This window comes from Rousettus aegyptiacus, unplaced genomic scaffold, assembly GCF_014176215.1.
Source record: "Rousettus aegyptiacus isolate mRouAeg1 unplaced genomic scaffold, mRouAeg1.p scaffold_m13_p_1, whole genome shotgun sequence".
Lineage (NCBI taxonomy): Eukaryota > Metazoa > Chordata > Mammalia > Chiroptera > Pteropodidae > Rousettus > Rousettus aegyptiacus.
The window spans coordinates 63,610,696-63,637,191 of NW_023416284.1; the positions used below are offsets into that span (position 1 = coordinate 63,610,696).

A 26,496-nucleotide genomic window follows, 5' to 3' on the forward strand; every position below is an offset into this window, starting at 1 on the left:
AGCCTTGATCTGAATTTCAAATTTGCTATTAAAAATTACATTTTGGACAACTTAGGTTCTCTAAGCCCTATTTTCCTATATAACAGAGAATTAAAGTACCTACAATTCATACGGTGGTTGTGAAGTTTAAGTATTATGCATGAAAGCTGCATAGCATAGTGCCTGACACATAGTAAGTGTTCAATAAAAGTTAGTGACTATGATAATGATAACGAAGATTTTCTGTTTCTGCAGTCTTTTATTTTCACTGCTTCCCTTGCCTGTACTATCATTAATCACCTTCCAAGCCTGATGAAGGTGGGAGTAATATCATAAAAACTAAAACCTCACAGTAGTAGGACTAATCCAGTAAAACTCACTCTATTCCCCTCCTTTTAATATAAATGGTCAAGAGTCATCCTTGGTCATTTGCATATCAAGTCAAAGGAGGAAGCAAAGAAGCAGAAGAAAGAGTGTAAAAACACAAGCACTGCTCTGGTAGCAAGAAAATACTGGATATAAGCCACAGAAGACATGAGAAAGAACAAAAAAGCTGAGAAAACAACTAGAAGAAAGCCAAAGGCAGTAAGCTAAAAGAACAAGAGAAATAAAAAGACTGGAAGGAGAATTTCAGGCAAAGGATTTATTTAGAAAAAAGAGCATATTTTAAATGGTGAGAGAAATGGGATTTTGCTAAAGCAGGGCAGCTTGAAAGGCTACCAAAGAAAAGAGCAAACAAAGCATGATGGAGGGTAAGAAGCAGTGCTACATATGAGTAAGTTAATAAAACTGTCACAAACTAGCAGTATGAAGAGGTATCTGCGAGGCTGGGCTAACCAACCAAAAATAACACATAAATGTGCTCATTACCATTTATGTGCATAGTACATTTATTTATTCTAAATATAGTTCAGGGGCATTAAAAGAAAAATCTATTCAGTTGTCAAAACAGGCCATTATTAAGGCCTGCCCCTTTAAAGATTTGATCTATAAACTAATAAAACTCTCATTAGTTTGGCTTAATTTCCTAATCAAGCTACACAGTTGAAATTTCATGATAATTTCCTTTCCTAATAAAGCAAGAGTCAAGCTAGAACTACAATTTTTTTTTCCAAACCAAAGAGAGGTGTCTTCTTGGCATCTAGTAACAAAAATAAATTTAAGTGGAAAACAGTATAATTTAAAAATCAATGTAAATACGGTAAACTCAAAAGGTTCACACCCCTATTGGGTTATTTTTTCCCCTCAGTCAATAAGAGCCAAATGAAAAAGGAATAATTTGCTGAAAATTATATCTAATAGTTTACAAGCTGCTGAAATTGAATGTGTATTCAGACTCTAATGTTGCTTACCAAAGGAAGCTATAAATAAATATCATCTGAATTGGCACCAATTTGGTGAGAAAAGGTGTATTGTATCAAATAGACTTGCTGTGTTCTGTTCAAACATATCTGCACCAGTCAAAAGTCCATTATTCTTCTTTTGTGCAAAAGCGCGTAAGTGGTTGGACAGGGTAAAAGCACTTGTAAATGTCGTATTGCAATGCACACATGTTCTAAGCGTCACAGGCATACCTATCATTCAAAAGAAAACTATAATCCAGTTTTCACTTTAAAAAGTGAAATTTTCTTAGCTAAAAGTGTGAAGAAAAGTACCACAAAGATGGTTTAGAAAACGTTCAATGAATTAGCTTCACTTAAAATATGGAAGGGGAATTGAGTTAGCTATTATCAGTTGGTAGTTAGTATTTAGAACCAAACTATGCTCTTTGGAAAGGTGGAAAAGGAATGTCTTTGTCCTTGGAGCTCCTCTAGATTTAACACCTATTATAGTTTTCCTGCAGATTTTTGTGTTACGCAGATCATTTCCTAAATCTAAAATACAATCTTGTGATTTGGATAGCACAGTTCTGTTGAGAAGTTTCAAAGCTCACAACATTATCAATAAAAAGAATCAAGGTCTAGTTAACAAAGTGGTAATTAAAGTGTTTTACCTACAAAACCGTAAAAGAATTAGTCTTTCTGATGAAGGCTGAGAGAAAAGGTGGTAAAATACACCACCAAACAGCTGTTAGACACAGTTTATTCAGGGCATAATATATTCATTACTTTGAATGCGCAATCAATAAAGAAAGTTAATTATTTGAAGTTTTTGCCAAAATCTTTGTGGTAAATAAATGATCAACAAACTAACATCTTCGTCATCACAGGAAAGAAAACATGCTGAAACAATAAGAAATCCCTAACTTCTCAGATGACCCTCACTCCCCCAACATGTTTCATTTGATGTCTTCAACATTACTGTTGATAGCCACAAACATGCTTTACCTCTCTGGAGTGTACTATACCTTGGTCAACACGGTTAACATTTTCCTTACATTTTATACTTCTGAAAAATGTTGAAAAATTGATTTTGAAGACTCCATATGAAAGAGCCCTATTAACCAGAAGCCCATACAAGAGAAACTGTTTTTCAGACTAGTTACAAGATTATCTTTCCTTAAAGCAAAACTGCATTGCAAATATTTGAGATATCTCAACGTCTGCCCAAAAGTCAACATTACAGCAATTTTATTCAGTATTAATCCACTGACCAACTTTTACCCTAGACGCATTCAATTCAGAGCTAAAATTATGAGATCATCTAAGTTAACCTTCAACAATTTTACCCTCCAAAAGAAACCTATAATGACATTTAAAAGTCTTCTAATCTAAAAGCATAAACCAGACTTGGCAATACCAAATACAGTTCGGCTACTTTCTGCCACATGATTTGCCAATATACAAAACATTCCTTTGAAAAGGAAAAACAATTGGTGTACGAGCCCTAAGCTAAACTATTTGTTCCATTCAATTAGAACGCCATAGTAAAATCTAAAACCTCCAAACGAATGTTTTATACTCATAACAGTTCTCCAAAACCAAACCATCCCACAATACCAAGAGGAATCAGAGAGGGAAAAGTTTATTTTGAGTTAATCACAACACACAATAGACACCAATCCGTTCAGTTTAAAGAGTGTTTTGTTTTACCTAAACTGCAGGATTTTTTTTTTTTTTAAATCAATAGCTAAAGCTTGAAAACATTACCGACAAAAATATGACAGAGGTTTTGCCATTTCATTAACACTTTGCTTTTGAACAATGTCAACCTCCCACCCATAGAACCACCTCCCCCCCCCCCCCCGCCCCGCAACCTGGTCACAGTAACTTTTATTTTTACAGATCAACTTTTTGTTTGCTTTTGTTCTCACCTTACATTTTGACCAAGAGATGAAGCACAGGGAATTCAGTGCTGATGAGCACTGAACTGACGGTTTATATAGAAATGGCAGTATAACCAATCTCTGCTCTGCAAAAAGAAAGCAGCTTAAAAAGATTTTATGAAAGTATTTTCTACAAAAATTCTAATAAAGTAGGCATAATTAAATTCTTTAAATTATATAAGATAGTCATAAATGTCCTCTTACCTGAGTGCATAGTCAAGTCCATTTTTTGTGGTTGATACATCAATGAACTGTCTTCATTTAATGGAATAACACATTTCTGAACGAATCTCTTTCTTGCAGTTTGATTATGGATCTTTTGAGGAAAGATAGAGGAACTCCTTTCTTCTCCCATCCTTTTATTTTTAAGCAGTTCTATCAATGTAAGAGACTGATTCCTTTTCCCACTGGGCAGTTCTGGTTTTGTTTCATCATATTCAGTTAAGAAACTCAGCCCTTCTTCCTCTGATGCAGACACTGATAAAGCTTCAGTCTTTAGGCCATTACGGTATGCTTCAAGAGGTATAACATTTTGAGATAGAAAGTCATCACCTGATGCAAATTTTTGAGCTACAAATGGTCTGGGAATAATACGACGACTATTCAATGCCTTTAAGATTTTTTCATATTTTTCTTCATTTTGCATCATCTCATTCAGAACACAGATTGGAGATTTGTGAGCATCCCACTTGGTCTTTCCAAGTCTTTTCAGGTGGCCTCTAACATGATTTGATAATCCAATTTTAGTATCAAACCAACCACCACAGAGCTGACAAGTGTGTTCAGAAGTGGTTTCAGACTTCTCTATAGCTAAAAAAAATTTTTTAAGAGTGATATCAGAATATTTTTATAAACTGACCATCTTAGAGTCAATTAACTCTAAAATATGAAATTATGTGATGCTAATAAAAACCAACTTGAGCAAAACTTTGAAATCCTTTGATTTTGAATACAGACTATTAGCCCAAATTATCTACATCAAAACTTACCTTTTCTAACTCGCTTAACAGGTGTCCCTGTGCCAGTTCTTTTGAAATGTTGCATTTTGTCACTTGTGGCTATTTGTTCTGGTGATACAACATGACGGGCTTCATAGCTTAATCCTGCTCTGTGAAGATGTCCCCGGACGTGGTTTGACAACCCAACACCTGTTTCAAATGTTGCTGGGCAGTAAGGACAGGATTTCTTTTCAAGAGACAAATCAGTCCAATGAAAAACAGAACTATGCTTTGACAATGAAGTTTCTGCATTTTCTAAATGCTGAGGATCATGTATCTCATGTAAAAAGTTATTAGTTCCAGCATCTTCATAATATTCAAAATAAAATCCATCGTTTTGATCATAATTAAGGGTAGCATTGTCTCCAGACTCTTGACCTTCCACCTTGCTTTTAAATAGAGGGAATAAGTTTACATGTTCTTGATTAATATCGTTATAAGTTTCATCTTCTATAGCCTGTGTAGTGTAGTCACCTAACTCAACATTATCCCAGGAACTTTCATCTTCTGTTTCATAGCTATCTTTCTTTTCAGCAGAATTAAGTTTTTGCAAAACAACAACAGTCATTTTATGCAAGAAATCTGGATAGCTATCCAAGTCTTCTCCCCCGGCAGAACTTTCTTTCTTAGATTCCTTCACTCCTCTCTTTAGAGATGCACGCCTATGGTCTCTGAAGCTGTCTGGCCTTTTTGTGTCAGAGTTATGAGGGTCGGAAATAAAACTATTGTTGTGAGAATTAGCTGATGATGAAAACGGATGTAAAGAATTTAACGAATCAGCTTCTTTTTTGAAATGCAGAGGATATGAGTCACCTGATTTTCTGATCGTCCTGTAGTTTTCATATTTGTGTCTATATAAATAGTTGCTGTTTGCCTTGGCATTAGATTTTTCTTTTGCTGCTTGATGGAAATACTTAGGTTTTTGGTCAACGCTGTTTTTAATCATTACAGTCTTGCGAGAATTGTTCTGATTGCACACATTTACAACACCTGTCTGGGAGATGCTTTTCCGAGCTTTCTGTATTCTGTGTGGCCGCTTATGGAATTTTGAAAAATTACTTGATTGTGAGGATGATCCAAATGTTCGCTTTACATCTTGTTTTAAAGCAGAGTTCTTTGGAAATGTGGCTGACTGCTGCTTATTTAATGGTTTAGTGCTATCAATATCTATAGGTTCTTCTAGGATGCCACTTTTTCTTTTACCAAGTCCAAGAGCACTACCAAATGAATCAACAGATGATGATGAATGTAAGTACTCCATGTGTTTTTTCAAAATACTCCTGGCTGAAGTAGTAAAAGGACACATCTTACATACGTAGGTAGCTGATTTTTTTGATGTTCCTGTAACAGAGTCTTTCATGAAGGACTTTTTTTGCGTTTTCCTCTGGGCTACGTCAGAATTGACAATGGGGCATTTTACCACTGCTCCATGGGCAATGCCTCGATGGCATTCCAATTCATTTTCTGTCACTGCCATGAAGTTACACTCTTCACAGCAGTAGTACCTTTTATCTTTTTCGTGGGTTTTAGCATGTTGCACAAATGTTTTAGGGCAATTGGTACCAAACACACACTGAGGGCATTGTAATCGTGCATTTCTTCCTTCATCCTGGAGTTCTTTCAATTCACGAATTTCCTCCATCAACTTCTGTCTTCTTTCTTGGTGAATGATCATATGCTTTAGGAGTGAGTTACGATCTCGAAATGTCCGTCCACATTCTCTACAAGCATATGGCCTTGGAACATTAAGATGGCGAAAGTGACTATTCCCATCCAAATGATACATCATATGCCTGTGGAGGTGCTTTTTCTCCCTAAAATTCACATTGCACTTTGTACAGGGGTAAAATGATGGCTCTTCAGTGCTGAAAGTAGCAGGCGACTCAGGATCACTTTCTTCACATTTCTTTTTTAAGGTATTTGAAAGAAAAGTGCTAGTATGAACAGGTGAACTATCTTCTCCACACTTATCTGGGTTATAAATTAGATGTTGAAAAGCACCCACTGATTCCAAGTCTTCATCAGTCGATTCAGGCTTCACTTTTGATAATGCATATTTCTGTGAGTCTATTGCTTGTAGTTCTTCATTCTGTTCTAGGAAGTCTACTTCTAGCATTTTTGACTTGTTGGGTATACAATTAGAATCACTAAAGCAATCCTCAGTATAACGGGTTATCTTGCTTACATCCATTTTTCGCTTTCTCTTTTTCTCTAGACCTACTTTAGAGTGAACTGGAGCTTTATTCACCGTGTCCTCATTAGTCATAAGAAACTGAATGAACTCTTTTTGGGGGTCCCAATTTGTATCATTTTCTGACCTAAATTCATCTGTACCTGAGGAAATTCCTGTTAATGTATTGACACAATCATCTTTTACCAATAAATCTTCACTATCCTCACCCACCTCCACTTGATTTATTAAAGTGCTATCTGACTTTATACTACTCCCTACTGAATTCTGAATGTCACAACCAACTGAAGCAGAGGTAGGTAGTTTTTTTATGGAATGGGTTGGATTCTTAGCATGTGCTACATCTGATAACAAAAATAAAACTTGATGTTGACTCGCTTTCTGTGGTGTAGACAGCTGAAGATCAGCTGCCACCTTAAAAGTTGAACAAGATTCTGTTGCTGGCTGATCCACAGGCTGTCCAGTGGTTAATGAAACACTGCCTTTATTCATATTGGAAGTCTTAGTTAAGGAGGAGTGTGAAACTGGTCCATTAACAGCAGCTCCTTTAGGCAAGATAAAGTTTTCACTAGAAACAGTAGGAGCACCAGCATGTATAAATAGAGTAGACTGGCCTCCACTTAAGGCTTTTTCAGATATGTCCTTTGACAGTTCTTCAGGCAGAGTGAACGTATTACTATTCTGAAAAGATGTCTGACAATCTTTTGGTTTATGAACTCCACTCTCTTTGTCTGAGATAAAATTGTTGTCATCTAGGAGTTCTTCTTTAGCACCAGTTATATCGGTGTTTATCTTCAAATCATCCATATTGTTGGCAAGCCCATTTAACACATTTAGTCTAGAAAATGGAAAAAAAAAATTTAGATTTGCATGAAAGGAAAAATTCTACTAGATGTATGGAGAGTTGAAAGTACACATTTTTATTAGCTTAATTATACTCTTTATATTGAGATCCTAATAATTTCCCAGGAATAAAGAAATACTTTAAAAAATGGAAAGACTTTAAAAGTGTCTCAAAGGTTAATTTTTTCTTTGTGCTCGGCAACAACCACCCAATACTATATACACAAGATTTCCGGGAAAAGCAACAGAGACACATTATATAAATAAAGGGGCTAAAGACTGAAGGAAAAACTTTAAAGTCTCATCTGTAGGTTGCCAACAAAAACTATCTTACTTAAGTCAATTTATAAAGGATAGTCAGTCATTCTATACTACAGAATAACATAAATTGTTAAACACTGCAGAGTAGTAAAAATTTTGCACTTAAAAGTTTCCTCCTTTATAAACTATATTCAGTGAAGAACCTTACCTGAATGAACATATCTGCTATCAACATCAATGGCTGATGTAAGAAAAAAGATTTTTTACTTTGAAAAAAATTAACACCACTTTGCTCTCAATGTTTCACATTTTTCTAAAATTCTACCAATTTATATAATGGTTTATTTACAGGGTTGGCATTTATTTCTTATGTAAATTATCCTTGGCCCTAAATTAGTAAAGTTAAAATTAGTGAAGTTTTATGTTATTTTAAATATTCATAGGCTGGGCTCCCAAATCCTAGATATTCTTTAAAGGCAGTTCTCCCTCAGTGTGTGGGAGACATGCACACATACCATGGCTATAATTACTGCCCCTATTTTAAGAGTTCCTTTGCACCCTGTTTTTACCCCGCTTTTAAAAATGGCCACATTATACAGGAATTGCCTGTCTTTTTGGAAAAATGTAAGCTCTTGGAGAACACGGACTGTGACCTAATCACTTTCATATCTCTGGAACCTAACATAGTGCTTGGCCTTGGTGCTCAGGCAATACTTGTTGAATAAAGTACTAAAGTGTTGAGCAAATGAAAACACAACTACAAAATCAAAGCAAAAATTCTTAAAGTAGAAGAAGAAAAATAGTTTTCTTCCTATGGAATTTAGACTCCCTATTCAAATAATGCAAATTCCATCATGGTTCTGATTTCTTATCAATTGTAGTGAGGCCTTCAAAATATCCAATAATCCTCAAGTATGATTTGAAGAACCTGCTATTTGGCAACCCCAGGTATTAACTATATGAAATACCAGCATAAAATTCCATTTTTCTTTTCCTTTTGTACATAGTAGTAAGTACAGTTCATTCATTCTCCAAATATTTATTAAGACCTGATTATGTGCCAAGCTCTGCTCTAGTTTTAGGGATACAGTTGTAAACCAGACAGATTAGGGCCTGCCCTCAGATAAAGAAGAGTCTTCTGTTGTTCTTATATAGTCTTTTTAATTTGAAAGAGTAATACCATTTTAGGATAGACAATCCAATTTTAGGAATTAATAATCCAATATTTAGAAATTGAAAACATTTTCAATAAATTAAAACATTTTCAATAAACTATTATTTCTAATGACTTTTATGCTACCAACTGCATGCTTTAAAATATTAAGTCTAGTTCAAAAATGAAAACTATTTCTAATTATTTCATAACTTTGAACAAGCCCTTATAAATATGACCTTATCTTATGAACAGATGTGTTCTTTAATACAACACACATTACAAATAAATACTACAAATATACTTCTTTGGTATTATTATTTATACCAACAATCATTTTTCCACCCCTCATAGGTCTTAGAATTCTGTTTTGAGGTTGGTAAACTTTTGTAGTAATAAAAATAAACTTCCAATAAGATCATATTCAATGATATCACCCCAAAATGGTGTTAATGTAGCACCCAGCAGGAGTCTCTACATCACATACACAGAAGTTAAAAATGGGCAGCACATAAACATGTGTTATGAAAGAGTGTGCAAATGTCAATGAAATGAAAAGCAAACACTGATGCTATACTATTATTTATTCCTGAGATTTCTCATTAAATTGGGTGTAAAAAGTTATATGCTCGAATAGGAACAATCTCACAAATCTTAAATGGACAACAGAATTTTTTAACAACCAGACTGAAAGACACTGAATTTCTGTTCCTACTTATTATAATCACAGAGGTAGACAAATATAAGCTTAGTCAATTTGAAAGCCTATATTAGCTTTTCTCAACAGGAAGCAACGTTGCTAACGAAGTGGTAAATTCAGTGTTAATGAGTGGCTTCACTGTTACCACCTCAGAGGTAAAACCTTCCATGTTCCATGTTCTACCCATCTGTTCTGGTGTTAGAGGTTCAGAGATGGAACAGACGCTTCCCATTTAAAGCGACTTCATTGGTACCCCCTGAACAGCAGGGTGACAAGCTATGAGAATATCATGTCGGCTTGAAGACTGCATCCTCATTACCAGAATTTGGTAAGTTCAAGTTTTGAAGATACCAAACTGTTTTGCTTAAAAATATAGAAAGAATATATGTGTACACAGATCTTTACAAAATATTGTTAAAATATAAAATGAGGTCTTTAATAATCAAAAGTTTTCCTTCACACCTACATAATGAAATATGCCTTACTTGCTCCTAAACTAATGATTATCTCTACTTAAAAAAACAGAGAAGTTAATTCTTTTTCAGAATTTTTTATTAGCACATGATTAAAAATGTACTCCATCAGTTAAAAAGTATGCTATAAGAAATTAACTCAGTAAGGTAATATTTTAGTAACAATGAAAAATTTTCCTGTTTTAATTTTCAGAATACATTTTGACTGAAAAATGTTCAAAATACTTTTTTTCTTAACAGTATTCAAGACTCATAGCTGTTGCACTGAATTACAATGAAGAACAATGGATCATCAAAAGATGTTGCACTGAATAATGGACCTAGAATCTTGACATCAAAAATTATTTTCCTACATTAATGCATAGCAATGTGGCATCCAGGCAAGAAAACATTTGATCTACAAGCTAATTTTGCATTGTCTGATACAGCTTTTCCAACTACCTTTATATAGTCAAATATACACAATGGAGCTATCAACAGCAGTTTATGTTAATATAACTAAGTAGAGGACATATTTTAAGGTAGGCATTATTAAGTTTTAAAAAATAAAACTAATGAATAAATAAACTAATGTTACATTGTTTAGACTCCCTAAATTTCAATGAATTTGCTCTACCAATTAGAATCTTTTATAAACTGTTTAGACACTATAATTTTAATCTTCTGTGTAATGATATAATTGTAAAAATTTTCCTTTAACTGAATTTTAAAATGTTCTTTAAAAAAAAATCACTCACTTTATAAAAAGCTGCAAATGGAATTTTTAATCTACATAAAACATTTCACTTTCTAGAAAATCATAATGAGTTCTACAGCTATAACTGCCTGTAGTTATATACTGTGAGCATTAAAAAAAAGTACAAAGGTCAGATCTGTCTTCAAGATGACAGATCATCACTTATATGCCGCAAGCTAGACTTATTGTCTCAGAAATCTCAAACATCAGTATTTTTGCAAACTATCAGCACTTGCTATAACACCCTCACTACACTACATCTTGAGGTTACTACAGAAGAAATGAGGTGATAATTGCATATTAACATAATTATTCTGTAATCCCTCTGAGCAAGCTTCCTAGGTCACTCAGTAATTCAGATTAGATACAACCTTCCTGTCATCAAATCTATGCTGTCCACTTTCTGTTCATGAATAATTCTTTTTTGATATAAAATTAGCTTAATTTCATTCTTTTATGTACATTATTAATTGTATTTATTGCAAGCAGGTTAATATTTTGTGGGTACTTATTGCATAATGCCAACCTTGGTCATGTAGTACAATTTCACACAAAAATATAGTACAATTTGCTCTGGTTCTACATTAATTCGTTAATAACTATATTACACAAGAAGCTATAAATAAGTTATGATGACACCCACTAGCTGAGTTACGGTTAGGATTTGTCAGATCTTCACAAACCCTATATTCATTTAAATTATCCCTGAGAACACACGACAACTTTAGTCAGTCATAGATGAGACTAGGTTAGGTTAAGAAGAGAAAACAATTCACAACTGTCATTCTAATTGAAAAACAAATCTTAATTAACTCAAATACTACATCTAAAATTACTGCAGTATTTAGGCCTATATATACTATACACAATGTACAAACATATATACCCAAGTCTCACCTAGTTTACAATGCAAGTGAAGACAGAGCAGACCATACGACCGTATCAGCCAGGTAGTATCTTACTCTGGGTGTCACACTGAGAGGAAACACTAAAAAATACAACATTCATAAGAATATTCAGCATGCCATATAGTAAAGAGAAAACTTGGTATGTTTAGCCTAACTATTAGCCAATACAATTAACAATTTTCAAATGTTTGAAGGTTCAGGGTATAGAAGGAAGAACACAGAATTAACGTGTCTGAATCAGAAAAATGTGGATTTCATCTCACGAGTAAGAAAAACTAAAAATAGGAGTCATTCAATATTGCAAAGGATGGTCTTAAACAACAATGAATTGAGTGACTCAGCAGGTTGAACTATTTGTCAGGAACAATGCAGAGCGGACTATAAGGCATTAGAAATTGAATAAAATGATTTCTAAGGTATGTTCTCATATGTACTGTATATCATTAATGTTTGATTATTACATTATTAACATTTAATATTACTTGAAATGAGCTAAAATTAGAAGTGAAATACACAACTGTACTTCAAAAACATTCTCTAAATTCAAAATTACCTGAAATAATCCTTTAGTTAACTTGATTTCTGAACAAGAAAAAGTATGGCTCCAAATGACTAGAGGCCACGGAGCTAATTTTCACCATGAAAACTACAAAGAGGTTTTTCTATTGGCAATCCCTTATCCCCTGCAAAGTCACTGAGTTTGAACATCTACAAAATACATAGATAATGAGCAGAAAAAGAAAAACAAAAATACAATGGGCACAAAATGCTTTCTTGCCAACAGCATGTGGCACTGCCATGACAAACTAATGTGATTTTGCCACCTAAGACCAAATAACAGTGAACTTAAATAGTTTTGTTTCTGATACCATGTATTTATCTTTATTCTTTAATAAAAAGGTGTTACAAATAGTAAGGTACTAGATCAAAAGCACCTAGCAACACAAAGTGATTCTGAATGCAAAGTATACTAAATACAAAATATAATCAGATACATATCAAGAGGCTGCTTTATAGTAAAATTGAAGCAAGTAACTAAAATAAAAGAAGGACAAAGGTAAGGGGAGGCATACCTTTAACAATCTGACAAAATCATATAATACGATAAGCTACTGTAGTAGAAAAACGAACGGTAGTCACTAATCAGCGGTTAAGACCTAATCAAGAATTTTACAGTTGAAGGAGGCAAGGGAACAAATTATAGTTGCAACCAAAGGAGAGTGGTATGTCATATTCAGCATGGAATGACTGCTTGTTGCATTTACGCTTTTACATGGTCAAAGCAAGATAAGCAATCATCTTTGTTTTGATAGGGTACATGATGCACATGGTTCTAGCAAGAATAATTCATTTTTTTTAAATTAAAGAATTATAATTTCTTTATATGTTTTTTAAACCAATCAAACTTTTGACAATTGTATAATTAACACAAGTGAAAAATGTGTCAATTCCACACTTCAGAAGTAGTGTCATCTTTGCCCTCCACCAACAAAGACAGTATTATTTGCCATAACTGTTATTTAATTTTGTTTTTTTGGTGTTCTTCAGTGCATGAACAGTTTGCTGTTTGGGCTAGTTTTGAAATATTTTACAAGTATTAACCCATCATTTCCAATAAGTGCAAAAGAAGAATATTAAAAGTCCTAGGAAGAAACAACATATAACAATATTAGAAGTGAAAACAGAGATAATAAAAAATACCCAAAGTGGTAAGATAAATATTATATATGCACATATAGAATGAACTGCTTTAGAGTTAAAAATATTCTGAAAGACAAAGAGAATTCCACCATTAAAAATTACTGTGTTTATACTGACAATAATCAGCAACAGATAAGGAAATGTGACAAGGGAAGCTTTTGAGTACAAAATCGGTTTCAACGCCAGACATCTATACTTGCTTAATGGTTATTCAGGAAAGGCTAGAAATTTGTTTAAGAACTTAAAAGCTAAGAATGTCCATAATGTTGCTGATAAAACTTCTGCCCCAACCATGTAGGATTCCACAGGATCAAGGTCCACAAGAATATACACACTGAAGTTAGTGGCATGACTACAAATGCAAACAATTGTGGCTTCCAAGAAATTCCTTTTAACAGCTGAAAGGATAATTTGTGCCTTAACAGATTGCCCGGAACATCACAAATGTTATGCTAGTTTCTTCTTTTACTCAAACATTTTTGCTCTTTCAAATTCAAAACTTCACATATTCATCTGTATATACATTTTTAAAGAGTTTATTTTTAAAAAATTCATAAAGATTACATTAATTCATTTGCTAATCACATATTAATCATATTTAGAAAATACAAAATTATTTAGTCTATGGAAAGTAAACATAAACATGATGACCATCCAGAGAATAAATTTTATTTCACTGAATTATAATTTAATTTTATTGAAAGGGAATTCAGATTATTTTTAAAAATATTGTGATAAACTGTAGTGAATAAACTTTCACCTGTACTACACGTATTTAAACTCTAGTATGAAAATTCAAATTTACATATATTTATATTGGAAACTGACACTCATTGAAAAATGAAAAAAGAAGAAATTTTGTATGAAATATGTTTATTGAATGTGAACTATTCTATCGATATTACCACTTACTCAACTTATATTTTTTCCCTTTCTCTAAAATCGGCTCCCCCAAATCTATTAACTTCTAAGAAAAGTATTGGAAGGTAATCACTACTCTTCAATTATCTTCACTTGCTAATAACTCAAATACGAGAAATTTGCTTTCCTTGAAACAAAGTATACAGTAACATGCGCCTCTCTCATATTAGTCTTAAAATGTGTGTGTGTGTGTGTGTGTGTGTGTGTGTGTATGTGTAATTTGTGATAGTAAATCACAAGTCGGGCACTACTTTTCTCTGATATAACATTTGAGTTGAAAACAAGTTTTTACTTATTGCATATTCAATTTTGAGGTTCATTTATAAAACCAGAGACATTTATTTACTGTGAATTTAATACAAAATTTCACCAAAATGTTAAAGAAAACACTATGTAGTATTTAGAAAATGCAAGTGCTTATCAGTAATCAAATGTATAGCTTTATTCGAATAGTTACGATTTTAAAAAATTTCTTTCAGGTGTACTCATGTAAAGAGAGAAGGATGGCATGGTTAAGAGCAGCAATTTTAAACCATAAAAGATTTACAGAACTCATGATTTCCAATTTACCGATCTATAAAACCAAAATGTTATCAATAATTTTAAATTACTGTTTTATAAAAGATGACGAAAGTACATTAAAAATTGGGATAATTTCAGGGAAATTTTTAGTTTCTCTTAATATTAACTAGTCAAAAAATATTGCTGGTAGTTTGTTTTACTGTATTGTTCTCTAAGTAAGGAAGACTATACAGGACACATATCTATAAAAAAGCTATCAATAAAAAGTAATACATTATGTCCCCAGTTGAGTAATATGGATTACACATTCTATATTTCAGAGGAGGTAGAAAGTCCTATAAAATACCATGACTGAGAAAAGCCTCACAAAAAAGGAGAGTTTTGGCTAAATTTTATAGTATAGTGCCAAGTGACTCTGGAGGTAGACATACTTGGGTTTGAAAAATGAATCCATGACTTTTAGCTTAAGGCAAAGTTACTCCACTTTCCTTAAACTTCCATGGCTTCATCAATGAAACAAGGATAATACCTATTTAAAGGACTGTACATAAAACATGTAGCACAGGGCCTACCATCTAGTAATTACTCATTAAGTGTTAATTCCCTATGACTCTTGCCATTAACTTGTTTCATTTACAGAACATCATGATAAGTTTGTGCACTGCTCCTAGTGATAAAGGAAGCCCTTACAAGCAGAAATTTATTCTGGGGTGAGATACCTGGTACTTTATACCACTCTTAGGGTACAATAAATGGATAAATGCTAAAGAGTCAGAAGAAGCATATCTTGAGTTGCTGGGGCTAGAACAGTTAACACTCTCGCGGGAATAAAGCAGAGCTTCAGTGAGATGATATTCAATAAGCAATAAAGAGAGGAATTACAGTGCTGGATCGAGTGCTCTAAGGAAAAAGAACATGGTCACTGAGGATTTAAAAGTTTCTGATTCCTCAGGGTCTATGAAGGACATGAACTGATCTTTCCCTTCTCATGAAACACCAATGAAGTGAAAGCAGATGGACTAGAAGAGAAAGACATACCAAGGCAGATAAAAATCATAGCTAGAAAAGTCACAGACATGGGCTGCTAAAACGAATGAAATAATAATCTCAAATAAAACAATCAAGTAAACAAAAAAACTAAAAACAGGTTTTATACAAAAGAATATGAATTAGAATAGCATCAGATTTTTCAATGTCAAGACTAAGTGTTAAGTTAATGGAGCAATGACTTCAGAGTTTGGGGTAAACTTTATTATGACTCAAGAATTCCATATAGAGAAACATTACAGAATAGTCAAATGTGAGGCACACAGCCTCTAAAAGTTTACCACTCACCACCATCTCAGAAAAATTTTTCCAAAAGGCTGAGTGTGTGAGGATCTGAAAATGATTGAAATTCGTGTTGTATATTTTCATTATTTTATCTCTGAGGTTATACTTATTATTAATAGTGACTGAAATATAAGAAATTGAATGTTTGTTAAAATTATAAGTTTAATCACTAGAAGAATAAAAAGAAATATACTCAAAATATACTTAATATCCTCAGATTCTAAATTGTGGTCCATTCCCCACCCCCCTTTATTGACATGTAATAGACAACTAGTTGCTCATATTTACACCGTACAATTCATTGAGTTTTTTTTTTCAATTATAGCTGGCACAAAATATATACCAGTTTCAGTTGTACAACCTAGTAATCAGAGATCCACATAACTTGTAAAGTGGTCACCCCACTAAATCTAGTACTTCTTTCCCCCTTACATATTATTAACTATCTTCCTCATGCTACAAACAACATCTCCACGTCTATTCTGCAACTATCCATTTGTGCCTCTTAATGCTTTTTGCCTTTTTTCCCCACCTGCTATCCCCCTCCCATCTAGTAGCCCTCAAAATATTATCTGTATCTATGAGTTTATTACTTCTTTTGTTGTTTACTTGTTCTTTAGATTTCACATATTTCTGCTTGTTGTTGTTGATGATTTTGTTCTTTAGATTCCACATGTACGTGAATCATGTGATAATTTGTCTTTACCTGATCCATTTCATTCAGCAAAATACCCTCTAGGTCCATCAAGGTAATATCTTTTTCCATCTCCTTCCTTTTAGTGTGCATGTGTCTTTTAATCTGAAGTGAGTCTCTTGTAGGCACCATATGTAGGGATCTTGTTTTCTTATCCATTCAGCCACTCTTTCTTTTGGCTGGAACACTTAACTCTTTTCCATATGAGGTAATTATTGATAAGAATGTTGTTGTTACCATTCTTTACTCCTATTTTTGATACATGTTTTTTCTCCTTAAAGAAGTTCCTCCAACATTTCCTGTAATACTGGCTTGGTGGTGATAAATTACTTAACTTATTTTTGTCTGGGAAGCTCTTTATCTGTCCTTCGACTCTGAATGATAGCTTTGCGGTATAAAGTATTCTTGGTTGTAGATCCTGGGTTTTCATCTATCAAATATTTTGTGCCATGCCTTTCTGTCCTGCATTTTTTCTTTTGAGAAATCAGCTGCCAGTCTTATGAGTGTTCCCTTGTAGGTAACTGCTTTTCTCTTGCTGCTTTTAAGATGTGCTCTTTGTATTTAACATTTAGCATTTTAATTATGATGTGTCTTGGTGTGGGCCTCTTTGGGATACTGATTTTGGGGACTCTCTGAGCTTACTGGGTTTTTATGTCTATTTCCTTTACCAGGTTAGGGAAGTTTTCCATCATTATTTCTTTAAATAGCTGTTCAACATCGTTTTCCTTCCAGTACCTCGACGAGACAGATATTTTTACCTTTAATATCTTGGCTTCTTTTTTCTTGCCATTCTGATTGAGTGTTCTCGGCTTCCTCATCCTCTATATCGGTGGTAAGATCCTCTTCTTTATTGACTGTTTACTTCATTTCATATACTTCTCATCTCAGATAACATGCTCTTTCTTCATTTCAGACTAGTTCTCTTTTATAATTTCCATTTCCATTTTTATGTTTTTATCTCTTTGTTGAAGTTCTCACTGAATTCATCTACACTTCCCCTAAGTTCATTAAGCATTTTATAACCAGTGTTTTGAACTCTGTATCTGTTAGACTGCTTGACTCCCTTATTTCTGGATCTCTATTCTGTTCTCTCATATGGTTTCTGCTTCTTTGTCTTACCATTTTGGCTGCCTTTCCATGTCTGTTTCTATGCACTAAGCAAAGCTCCTAAGTCTCCCGGTCTTATTCATGTGGATTTGTGAAGTAGGTGTCCAGTGGCACAGCCCTGAGAAGGGTTCAGCTGTAGGCCAAATTTATCCCAAGCCTGTGCTCCACTGGGGCCACTTGTTAAGATTCAGCAAGCAATCCACAGATGCTGTGCTTATAGTTGCCTCAAAAGGCAACATCAGAAACCGAGGCCAGCGCCTAACACTGTGAATCTAGGCACTGTTCAGCAAGGAGAACCTGACTAAGCAAGGGCATACCTGGATGTGGCTTGGGTGTGGTCGTGAGTTGGGAGAGTGGGAGTTTCAGGGGATCCTCTGAGCAGAGTAACTTCCTATAATGTGTTTTAAATTAAGAAGTACAATGTGTTTTGAGTGGGAGGCTGACAACTCTGAAAAACTACTGAAAAAACTGAAAAACAAAAATGACCCTCTAAAGGTGAGTGGAACAGCAGAGCAGAGAAGCCTAATGAAATGAAGTATTTCTCATGAACATTGATATTTCTTTAAAGGGGCAAGAAAGGAATGAAAAAAAAAAGAATAAGAGAAAAGTTAGGAGACACAAAGTCTAGATCCACAAATTATACTACATGAGAATTTTAGAAGAAACCAGAAATGGAGAAGAGGACACACAAAAAAAATTTCAGAACTCAAGAAACAAAGAAATATTCAAATTAACAGGGCTCAAGAGGACAAATAAAAAGACATGCCAATTGACAAGTCCTGGGAAAATGTCAGAACTAATTTCCAGAAAACAAAACAAAAACTAGACTATCTATAAATGAACAAGAATACACAATTCATGATCAGTAGTGCTGTCAGACTTCTGAGGAAAATGATTTTTTTAAAAATTAAATCTGTCTTAAAAAATTACAAAAGGAGAACATACTTGTTGCAATTTTCTCTATCTTATCCACTGTCTTCCAATGTTACTAGGTGAATCCTTCTTTTTCTTATTCATATAAACATATACATGTATGTATCTATGTTTTGTGTTTATGTTTACAGAACTGAAATTATACACATGCTACAATAAATATCCATTTATAGCCTTACAGTAGTTTTTATTGCAATAATATAGGCTCTTTAAAAATTGTATGTGTATTTTTTTAGTTTAATGTACATTTCCAAATCATTCCCCTAAATTTTTATCAAAATGCATGTCTACTTCCAACATATAAGAATTCCTGTTTCCCCACATTCTTGTAATTTTTGCCAGTATCATACTGGATCTTACGTGAAAAGTTTTCAAGCCAGAATTCTATAACTAGCTAAACTAACATTTAAATATCACAACAAAACACAGACACTTTTGAACAAGCAAGGATTCCAAAAGTTTACTGTCTATAAATGGGAGAATTACTCATGGAGATATTCAGGCATAGAGAGAAGAGACTATATAAAAAAAGAAGACATAAGAAAATCAATAAAATTAGTAAGCAAATAAACCACTAAAACATCCAATTAAATATAACTGTTGATAATTGTTCAAAATAGATTCTTATTAAAAGTATATAATATATAATAACACGAGAACTAAGATCCCTAAAACACTTTCAGTATGGGTAGTTAGACTGGTGGGCACTGACTTTTGAAAAATGTGTTAAAATGTTAAGGGTAACTAATGAAATAAGATATATAATTTCAAATCTCTAGAATTAAAAAGAAAATTTGATCCAATAAAAATAAAAATCAACAACAGAACATAGCAAAGAAAAAATAAAAAGCAGAAAAAGTCCAAACATGTCAGTATTCACGATAAATGTAAAAAGTTCATATATTAAGAAAAAGGCATTCATATGTTTTGTTTTATTTTTTAAAATGTTATTTGTTTACAAAAGAAATACCAAGATGACAAATAAGGTGACAGAAAATAAACTAGACAAATGTTGGTGAAAAGATGTCTCTACTATCAGAAAAATCAAATGAAATTTAAGACAAAAAGCACCAAATCCACTAAAGATGAATATTATTTATTAACAAAGTATACCAATTAATATTATATACATTTATAAGATTTACCAAGAAAATAACATTGATGAATTCCTTTACATACAACAAAATGGCCACAAAGTACATAAACCATAAACTTTTATAAGTATTAGGAGAAACTCACAGTCACAAAGAGAGACCTTAAACACTTCTCTCCAACAGTCAACAGATCAAGGAGAATATTCTAGTTTTCTTAACCCGAGCTCCTCTTTCAAGATCACCCTTCTCTCCCTTTACAAAAGAAAGGTTCCCAAACACAAATCTGCATCCTTCTCCATCTCCATCAGTCACTCAGGTCAATAACCTTGAAGCAATTTTTTTATTCTTTTATTCACACCTCATATCCAAACTATCAGGAAATCCTATCGCTGCCTTCAAATTACATCCAGAATCCAATCACTTCCCCTACTGCTACACTCAAGTCTACTAATATCTCTCTTCTGTATTATTTCAACAGTTTCTTAACCTGGTGCATCTACCCTTGCCCACCTACTGTTTATCTCAACACCATAATCAGATTGTTTTCAAATCTAAGATAGATAATGTTCCTCAAAACCCTTAAATGGCTGCGTTTTTTTCCTCACGGAGAAAAAAAAAATTAAAAATGGCAGTATTCCAAAATTCTTTTAGAGGATATAAAAAAATTTTTCAAGACCACTGATCAAATACATAGAGAATTCTATACAAGAAACAAACATTCTTTATTTTTAATTTTTCAATTACAGTTGACATATAGTATTATTTTATGTTAGTCTCAGTTGTACAGTATAGTGGTTATAAATTTATATAATGTACAAAGTGATCACTTGATGAGTCTAGTATCCACCTGGCACCATAGTTACCACAATTTACTGACTATATTCCTTATGCTGTAATTTATATTCCCATGACTATTTTGTAACTATCAATGTGTACTTAATCCCATCACCTTTTTCATCTAGCTCCCTGACCCACCTCCTATATAGAAACAGATGTTCTTATTTCAAAATAAAAGTGAACATTTATGAAATCTGACTATATATTATAAAGATCACAGAAAATTTCCAACAGAAATAGAAATCATGTAAATCATATTCTCTGGATACCATGCAACAAAACTAAAAATTAAATACAATTAAAGAGTTAATTAGTATGTCAATTGTATTTCAATAAAACAACAAAAACAGAGCATCTACTAAAACAAAACAAAACAAAAGTAGTTAATTAGTAAACTAGAAAAAGGTCAGAACAAAGTATCTAGAAAGAACAGGGAGAGACAAAAAAGATGGAAAAATAGAGAAAAGAAGGCTGAAAAAGCATACAGTGGGAAGATCTAGCATATATTTAATGGAAATCCCAGAAGCAGAGGAGAGAGAAAGTAGACCAGAGCAAAACTTGAAGAGATAATGGATGACAATTTTCTAAAACTGACAAAAGATATCAAGCTACAGTTGCCAGAAACACCAGAATTCTAAGATGGATAAATAAAAAGAAAACTACATATAGATACATCGCATTAAAACTGATGACAACAAAAGATGAGAAAAATATTAAAATTATTCACAGAAAAAAAGGAGCTCCCAACATCCAAGAAATAATCTGATACTTTAGGCTAAAGAACATTGTTTTCCTGTGAACTTGACAAGATCATTGTGTAACACAAACTATGAAACATCCCTATTTCTCACTAAATGAGTTGACTGCTACCCTCTTTACCAATTATAAGTTTATCCCAGCCTCATTTTGGCTTCCCTACAGTTAAAATTTATTAAGAAGGCAATCTTGAGATGAATGAAAACAAAACGCAACATATCAAAACTTATGGAATGTAGCAAAAGCAGTGTTTGGAGAGAAACGTATAGCTATAAATGTCTACATTTAAAAAAAATCTCAAATCAAGAACTGAGCTTTACACATTAAGAAACTAGAAAAAGAGCAAACTAAACTCAAAGCCAGCAGAAAGAAGAAAATAATATGTGTAAGAATATAGATAAAAGAATATAAAAAGAGAGAATCAAATCAAAAGTTGGTTCTTTTAAAAGATCAACAAAATTAACAAAGAAATTTACTAAGGAAGAAAATGCAAATAACTAAATTCAGAAACAAATGTAGGAACATTATACAGACCTTAGAGAAATTAAAAGGACTGTCACAGAATACTGTGAACGACTGGATGTCAACAAATTAGATAGCTCAGATGAAATGAAAAAATTCCTAGAAACACAAAAATGATCATATCTGACTCAAGAGGAAACAGAAAATCTATACAGATGTGTAACAGGCAAAGAGATTGAACTAATAATTGAAAATATACCAAAAAGGAAAAGTCCAGGGCCAGATGATTCCACTGGTAAATTCTACCATTTAGAGAATTAACTCCAGTCTTTCACAAATTCTCCCAAAAAGAGAAAACACTTACTAACGCAATCTAGGAGGCATTAACTTAAAACAAAGCCAGACAAAAATACCAAAAGAAAACTACAGACTCTTATGACTATACATGCAAAAATCCTCAACGAAATACTACCAAACTGAAATCCAACAGCATACAAAAGGATTATATATCATAACCAAGTGGGATTTATTCTGGGTGTGCAAAGATGGTTCGATAAGAAAAGTAATCAATGTAATACTTCCTGTTAATAGAACAAAGGGAAAAAAATACATGGTCACCTCCACAAATGCATAAAGAACACTTGACAAAAATGCAACACTGTTTCATGATAAAAATATTGAGCAAACCAGGAATAGAAGGAAATTTCCTTAACACGATGAAAGGCATCCATGAAAAACCCACGCTAACACTATACACATCAACAGTGAAAGACAAAGCTTTCCCCCTAAGATCAGTAACAAGACAAGACTGGCTGCTTTCATCACTGCTTTCCAATATCGTACTGGACACAGCAATTATGCAAGTAAAATTAAAGGCATCCAAGTTAGAAAGGAAGAAAATAAAGCTATCTTTATTTACAGATGACATGATTCTACATACAGAATCTCCCAGACATTCCATACCAAATAAAAACAAAAACGAAAACTACTAGAACTAATATAATAAACAAATTCAGCAAACTTGCAGGTATAAGATCAACATACAAAAATCAGTCATGTTTCTCTATGCCAGCAATGAATGATCTAAAAATGAAATTAAGAAAATAATTTAAATAATTACAAAAGCTTCCAAAATAAAATACCTAAGGATAAACACAACCAAGGAAGCAAAACTTAAAAACGGAAAACAAAATATGCTGAAAGAAATTAAAGGAGGCTTAAATAAATGGAAAGCCATCCATGTTAATGGATTTGAAGATGAAATATTGTTAAAATGGCAAAACTTTCCAAAGTGATCTACAGGTTCAATGCAATCCTCATCAAAATTCTAATGGTCTTCCCCACCCCCCAGCCCCCAGAAATAGATAAGCTTATCCTCAAATTCATATGGAACTAAAAGAGGTCCTAAAGGGCTAAAACAATATTGAAAAAGAAATAAAGTAGAAAGGCTCACTGATTTAATAATTTACTACAATGCTACTATAATCAGTGTGGTACATACAGATCAGTGCGGACATATAGATCAATTAGAATAGATTTGCGAACCCAGAAGTAAACCCAAACATCTGTCGCCAACTAATTTTTAACAAAGCTGCCAAGATCATTCAATGGGAAAAAATAAGTCTTTTCAACAAATGGTGCTGGGAAAACTAAACAGTCACGTGCAAATAAAGTTGGACCTCTATCTCATATCATGTACAGAAATTAAATCAAAACGGTTCAACATGTAAATATAAGAACTAAATCTGTAAAGCTCTTAGAAGAAGGCCTAGGGATGGATCTGGATGACTTTAGATTTGGCAGTGGATTCTTAGATTTGACAGCAAAAGCATGATGAACAAAAGAAAAAATATATAATTTGGACTTCATCGAAATAAAAAACTTGTGCATCAAAGGACAGTATAAAGATATATTTGATAAGGGTTTACTATCCTGAATATACAACCAATTCAACAAAAAGACAAGCCACCAAATTTTTAAAAAATGGGCCAAAGCCCTGAATAGACATTTCTTAAAAGAAGATATACAAACAGCCAAGAAACACAGGAAAACATGTTCAACATCTTGGTCATGAAGAAAACTCAAATGAAAACTATAATGAGATACTACTTCGCACCCCTTCAAATAGCTTTAATTAAACAAACAAAAAACAAAAAAGCAACCACAACAACCGGAAAATAGCAAAAGTTGATGTAATGTGGAGAAATACAGACCCTCAAACATTGCTGGTGAGAATGTAAAAGGGTACATCTGCAATAGAAAAATTTGGTGTTTCCTAAAAAAGGGGACATAGAATTACATATGACCCAGCTATTTAACTCCCAGATATATACACCCAGAAGAAATGAGAATACATGTACACAAAGAAACTTGTACATGAATGTTTATAGTATCATTATTCATAATAGCCAAAAAAGAAGTACATATTACAACTTGCATGAAACTTGAAAACATTATGCTGAGAAAGAAGCCATATACAAAGGTCACATATTGCATAATTCCTTTAATATGAAGTATTAAGAACAGGCAAATCCAGAGCCAGAATGTAAAGGGTACCAGGTGATAGTGGAAGGGGTGAATAAGAAATGATTACTTAATGGATACAAGGGTGTTGAAACAGTTTTGAACTAAAGAGTGGATGGTTGCATCATACTCTAATATACCAAGTATCACTAAATTGTACACTTAAAATGATTAATGTATGCTATGTGAATTTCACCTCAATTAAAAAGGAAAGATGGCAATCATAAAATGCCCCTATGCTCTGACATCATCAAATTTAGAGCAAACTTCTACTTCCTTAGAACCTCTCTAAAATTACCCAAGCAAAGTCCAAATCCTATCATAGGTTCTACCAAATACCCTCTTAAAAAGACAAACAGGTTCCCTGTAGTGTGTGTAAAAAACTTATTTAACTACAGGTCATATTGCTCGTCATTTTGGCTCAAAGGCACTGATAAGACCAAGCTAATTTCTCAACAGAAACGAAAGAAGACAAAACACAAAAGAATAATATCCTTGTTAAAAAAAAAAAGAAAGAAAGAAAGAAAAAAAGCTGCCCATCCAGAATTCTAACCATTAGGAAACTAGAATTCGAAAGTGGTGAAATACAGAACATGACCAGACAACACAATCTGAGAGGATTTCTCAGCACAAATCTACACCAAAGGTTATATACTAAAGGATGTTCTTTAGAAAAAAAAAAAAAATCACAGATGGAGAACTGAAGATGCAGAAGAAAAAGTGATAAAAATAACTATGTGGGCAAATTTTAAATATGACAAAAATATTGATGCTGTTTTATGGAGGTTAAAGTACACATGGAGTTACAAAATACATAAGTATTATAGAAAATAAATTGAGCAAAGGGTAAACAGGGGATTAATGGAATTAAAGGGGAATTAATAGAATTAAAACGTTTTAGGTTCCTTGCATCATCTGATACAAAATAACTTTGAATCAGACTCTTAGAAGCCAAGGTTGCATGTTGCAATCTCTAGGGCAACAGGTCCCAAAAGTGAAGTCTGCAGATCCCCTGGGGATCCCTGAAATTCTACTAGGGAATCATCAAAATCACAACTATTTTCTTAATAATACTAAGACCTTATTTGCCTTTTTTATTCTCATTCTCATACAAAGTGCACAATAGAGTTGTCCAGAATATGACTTGTGAAATCTCGAAAAATTAAAGCAGAAGAACGTATGAGAATGCAGCTATCTTCCATCAGGCTAGACATTAAAGCCATTTGCAAAAATGTAAAACAATGTTACTCTTCTAAATTTTGTTTTAGAAAGTATAATTTCCACAAAAATATGTTACTTATTATTATCATTCGATGGGATAATCTTGTTTTCCCAAACAAAAAATTATCTGACCCAAAATGTCACTTGTGTCAAGGTTTGAGAAACACTGATATAACCAAACAAACACAAGTTCTTTTTAAGAATTTAAATGGGTCTTGAGAACACAGAGATTCAATTATTTAAGTACATGAAAGGATAATATGGATTCATGAATTGGAAGACTTACTATCATAAAGATGTGAACATTATCTCAAATTAAAAAAAGATTCAATTTTTATAAAACTGACAATGTGACTATAAAAATTATATGGAGTCTATGGCCATGCCACCCTGAAAGTGCCCAATCTCATCTGATCTCAGAAGTTAAGCATCGTTGGGCCTGGTTAGTACTTGGATGGGAAACTACCTAGGAATACCAGTATGTGTAAGCATTAAAAAAAAAAAAATTATATGGAAATGCAAAGAGTCAAGAAGAACAAGGTGGAAAGACTTGTTTTTTTGAATGTAAAGACCTGATATAATGTAATATAAGTTAAAATGGTGTAGTTCTGGTGCAAGGGTAAAGTAGACAAATGGAAAAAAATACAGCCAGAAACAGACCCATGAGTATATGGTCACTTGATTATGACAAAGGTGATACTGTAGAGCAGTGCAGAGACAATCTTTTCAATAAATGATGCTACATAAAATGTATATCCATAAGGTAAAAAAAGTGACCTCTATACTTCACACAATGTTCAGAATCAGCTCTAGGTAGAAGCTACATCTAAACACATAACAAACAATATGCAAAATAATATACAGAATCAGTTCTAGGAAGAAAGTA

The 26,496-nt window shown here is 33.1% G+C and overlaps 1 protein-coding gene across 18 annotated transcripts in view; it reads right to left on the reverse strand.

The window, feature by feature from the left end:
* Positions 1–26,496, reverse strand: part of ZNF644 (zinc finger protein 644) — a 97,979-nt gene that overhangs the window by 15,162 nt on the left and 56,321 nt on the right. For 10 of the 18 annotated variants that reach the window (XM_016134298.2, XM_036236176.1, XM_036236180.1 and 7 more), the window contains 2 exons: positions 4,234–7,271; positions 3,449–4,054 (listed from right to left, as the gene is read on the reverse strand). The exons of 4 other annotated variants lie outside the window; for them this stretch is intronic. In XM_016134298.2, the coding sequence (XP_015989784.1) occupies positions 3,449–4,054; positions 4,234–7,271 (3,644 nt within the window). Of the gene's footprint in view, positions 1–1,436; positions 1,554–3,232; positions 3,331–3,448; positions 4,055–4,233; positions 7,272–11,496; positions 11,588–26,496 lie in introns of those variants that run through there. 4 more of the 18 variants (XM_016134301.2, XM_016134300.2, XM_036236241.1 and 1 more) reach the window with 3 other exon arrangements.